This window comes from Tupaia chinensis, unplaced genomic scaffold (genome assembly GCF_000334495.1).
Source record: "Tupaia chinensis unplaced genomic scaffold, TupChi_1.0 Scaffold144346_1, whole genome shotgun sequence".
In the NCBI taxonomy this organism is placed as follows: Eukaryota; Metazoa; Chordata; class Mammalia; order Scandentia; family Tupaiidae; genus Tupaia; species Tupaia belangeri.
The window spans coordinates 450485-454057 of record NW_006204205.1 but is presented as its reverse complement, the minus strand read 5'-3'; the positions used below and the strand labels follow the sequence as shown (position 1 = coordinate 454057).

At 55.3% G+C, this 3573-nt stretch overlaps 1 protein-coding gene across 1 annotated transcript in view; it reads right to left on the bottom strand.

Moving 5' to 3' along the window:
- The window catches only part of CXCL14 (C-X-C motif chemokine ligand 14), a 12546-nt gene that overhangs the window by 1920 nt on the left and 7053 nt on the right, over positions 1–3573 (bottom strand). The window contains exon 3 of the mRNA XM_006166838.3: positions 2530–2643. Within this exon, the coding sequence (XP_006166900.1) occupies positions 2530–2643 (114 nt within the window). The remainder of the gene's footprint in view (positions 1–2529; positions 2644–3573) is intronic.

Below are 3573 nucleotides of genomic sequence, written 5' to 3'. Positions count from 1 at the left end.
GGGAAAGAGAAATTACCCTCCGGGGGGATGACTGCACTGCAATCCCTTCTCCTCCATTCTCCTCTAGGGATTTTAGGCATGGATGCACACACACACACACACACACACACACACACACACACACACACACCTGTCATTTTCAAGCTGCCGGGTCTGGGACTTGAGTCACACAGGTGGCCATGTGGAATCCAGACACCTAAACTCCATGCCACCTGCCGGCCCTAGCACGACCTTTTCTAATCAGCTTCTGCCTCTGCAGTCTCAAAGTCCTATGGAGCAAACCCTCTTTGCCTGTGAGGAGACTGAGGCACAAGACACCTAAGATCTGCCCAGTGGCCATGGGCTGTTAGTGTGAGAACCAGGTCTTTCTCTGGCATGGCAGGCAGCTCCTGCACTCATCCTTGTTCCGTTCCTCATCTGCTCTCAGCCTTTCATCTTGGAGAAACAAGCAGAGGTGGGGTAAAGAGGTGGGGAGACACCCCCTTCCTTGTCTTAGGCTTGTCTTCTTGTATTCTGCCCAAAGAAGGCATGTCCATCAGAAATACCCCACTCTAGAAGCAGCTGCGCCTGGAAGCCTGCGCCTGGCGGTCCCTGGTCCTGTGCCGCGCTGCCTCCCCTCTGCTGGTGACCAGGCCTGTGTGCACTCACAAGCAACCTCGCCCACTCACTTCCTGAGCTCTTTCCATGTAGGTATCTTAGTCCCTCTTAGCTCTGCCTCATGGCTGCTCTGAGGCCCTGCTTCACATTCAGATGGCCCACCACTACCCTGCCTTGCTCCTGATTTCTGAGTAAGACCATCGAAGTATGCATTGAAATAAAATGATCTACATGGCTGCTTCCTGTGGCAGCAGGGGCTCTGGTCTCCAGGGTGCTCAGAGCTTGCTTGTCTGAGCCTACCTCAGGCCATGGGGACCCAGACAAGGGAGCTCTGAGCCCTGGGCCTGAGTGTGGCATTCTCTTTCTCTCTGCAAAGAGGATTTCAAACAGTTCCTTTATCTCCATCTTATACTCCCATATTAAGACATTTTCACCTTTTGCAGGGGAGGGCATGCAGAGGGCAAGAGCATGCCCCTTCCTCTCACAGGGCACCACGGCACTCCCGGAAAGGAGGAAGTAGTTTTGTAATGAAGAGACGGAAGGCCTAGGAGCCAAGAAGCTCTCATTGCTTTCATTGCTGGAATTCGCAGCAATGAAAAGCAGGGACACTTTAGGTCCATGGCTGCCCCCTCCTTCAGTTCTTCAAAGCTGCAGCCCAGGACAGGGGAGGACCAAAATGGGCAAAGGTCTGAGTGTCTTTCAGACAAGATGTTCTCAGCCCCTGCCATGAGTGGGCCTGGGGTGGCGGACAGTGGATGGGGCAGATCTTACTTTTGCCATGCGAGCTCCTTGCCCTGACCAGAAAGAAGGCTTCCTTCTCATCAGATTTATAAAAGGTAATCTCTCGCTCTCATCACTTTCTATTTCAAGCAACTGCAGACGAGGCAGTTTTGGAGGCAGAAGAAAGGCCCAGGTAAAGGCACTGGGTCCAACTGCGAGCGCTGGAGAGCTGGTCACAGGGCTGAGCTCGTGCCCGGGTCGGGCGGGTGAGGCAAAGGGCAGTGCCGGCGTCCCCTGGGGGAGGGGGCGGCCTGGGAGCCCTGGCTTCCCACTCTGGCTTTGCCTGTGCTCCCAGGTACGTCACTCTCCCCCCTAGCTTAACCTTGGTTCCGTGTGCCGGTGAGGCGCTGGTATCAGCTCCTGGGAAGTCACTGGCACGTGAGATGTGCGTGATGCATGCTCTTCCCTGGTCATGCGATGCAGGTGGGATGTTGACAGGCCCTGCGTGTCTGAGGCCTACTCCAGGACAGGCTCACCTCCACGTGACGTGGGGGAGCCAGGAAGGAGCCTCCCCCTCCAAGGCCAGACCTCAGAGCCCAGGGGATCAGGCTAGGGAGCCACCTGCTCTTATGGGAAACAGCCCCTTCCACACAGGGGTCTTCTGGTGCTGTCATCTCATGCTGGCCCTTTGATTTCAGAGGGTCAGGCCCACCTGCTGGGAAGGACTTCTCAGGTTTCTGGGCAGCAGTGGGCATGGGGCACCTTGGCGAGGAGGCCATGTTGTTGACAAGGAGCCATCCTCATTTCACAGTGTGCCCACCGTTGATAATAGTCACTTACGTGGTCGCTTTTCACCCCACAAGAACCACAGGAATCAGCCATGCCAGACACATGCCATTTGACAGCTAACACGATTTAAATAAGAGGAATTAAGACTATATTGTAAAAGTTAGAGTGAGAGAGGATTTTGTCCATGGAAGAATAAGTTGCAGTTCTACGACTGTCCACGGAAGGAGAAGCCTGCTTTGTTACGTGGCGAGCTCCTCACCCCTGGGGTACGCGTGCAGTGTCTACGCAGAAGCTCGCTGTGGATATTGCGGTAGGTGTTCACCCCTTAGCGACAGGTAGCCTTGTGTGTGGGGATCCCTTCCCTCCTGAGAGCTGCAGCTGGGTCTGGCAGGAGGTGGGCAGGAAGGGGCGGAGGGGTCGTACCTGCGCTTCTCGTTCCAGGCGTTGTACCACTTGATGAACCGCTTGGTACTCTGCAGCTTGGGGTGCAGGCAGTGCTCCTGACCCCGGTACCTGGACACGCTCTTGGTGGTGATGCTGAAACAGACCAGGATGGGTGAGGGTGGAGGAGCCTGAATAACGGCGCCCGGGGTGGTCTGTGGATGGCCCTGTCTGTCCAAATCAGCACCCTGAGACCATCGCCTTCTCCTTCCTGTCAAGGGTGCCCATCCGCATGCTCACTCCCTGGCTGGTTCTTTAGAAAGTTCCAGGTGTCCCCTTCACCTCTGCCTCCACCTTAGTGTCTCATCCCGTGTGGACTATGCAGCCCTCGCTTTCCCTGTAGGTCCGGGATGGCTTCTCCTCACCCCCCAGCCCTTGCAGGAGCTGTCTCAGGGTTCAGACCTCTCTTGGGAGGCAAAAGTCAGGGAACTCTTCCAGCTCTTCCCAACCTGGTATCAGGAGGTGGAGAAAGCTAATTACGGGGTGGCGTGTGGGGCAACACTGTGGTCCTTGGATTCAAAGAGCTCCACAGTGAGACTGAAACATGCCCAGCAGATGCCATGGTTTGTCTGAGCCCCGAACCCTAGTTCTGACCCTCTGAAGATGGTGCTAGGGTACTCATGCCTAGCATTGAAGCATTCATGCTTCAATTTCAAAAGCACATATTGCTTTGAAATGTCTCACCCTCAGACATAATCCCAGTATTATGACGAGGCACGTGGGAGGGTGCCATGGTGGGAGACCTCCTTTCTGCATCACCTAAAGACCTCAGGCCTCTGTCGGCCAATGTTCCACACCCAGTAGAGGGCTGGCTGTGTGGTAGAGAAGCCAGGTGGCATTGTGCACAGTGTAGGGGCCCGAATTGGAATCCCATTTGGCTGTGGGACCTTGGATAGCTCTCTGAGCCCAGTTTACCTATCTATAAAATGGGTACAATAATATGAAGGGTTGGGGCCAGCAGGTGGCATGGTGGTTAAGGTGCTGGACTCCCACATGGCCACCACGGTTTGAGTCCCAGACCTGGCA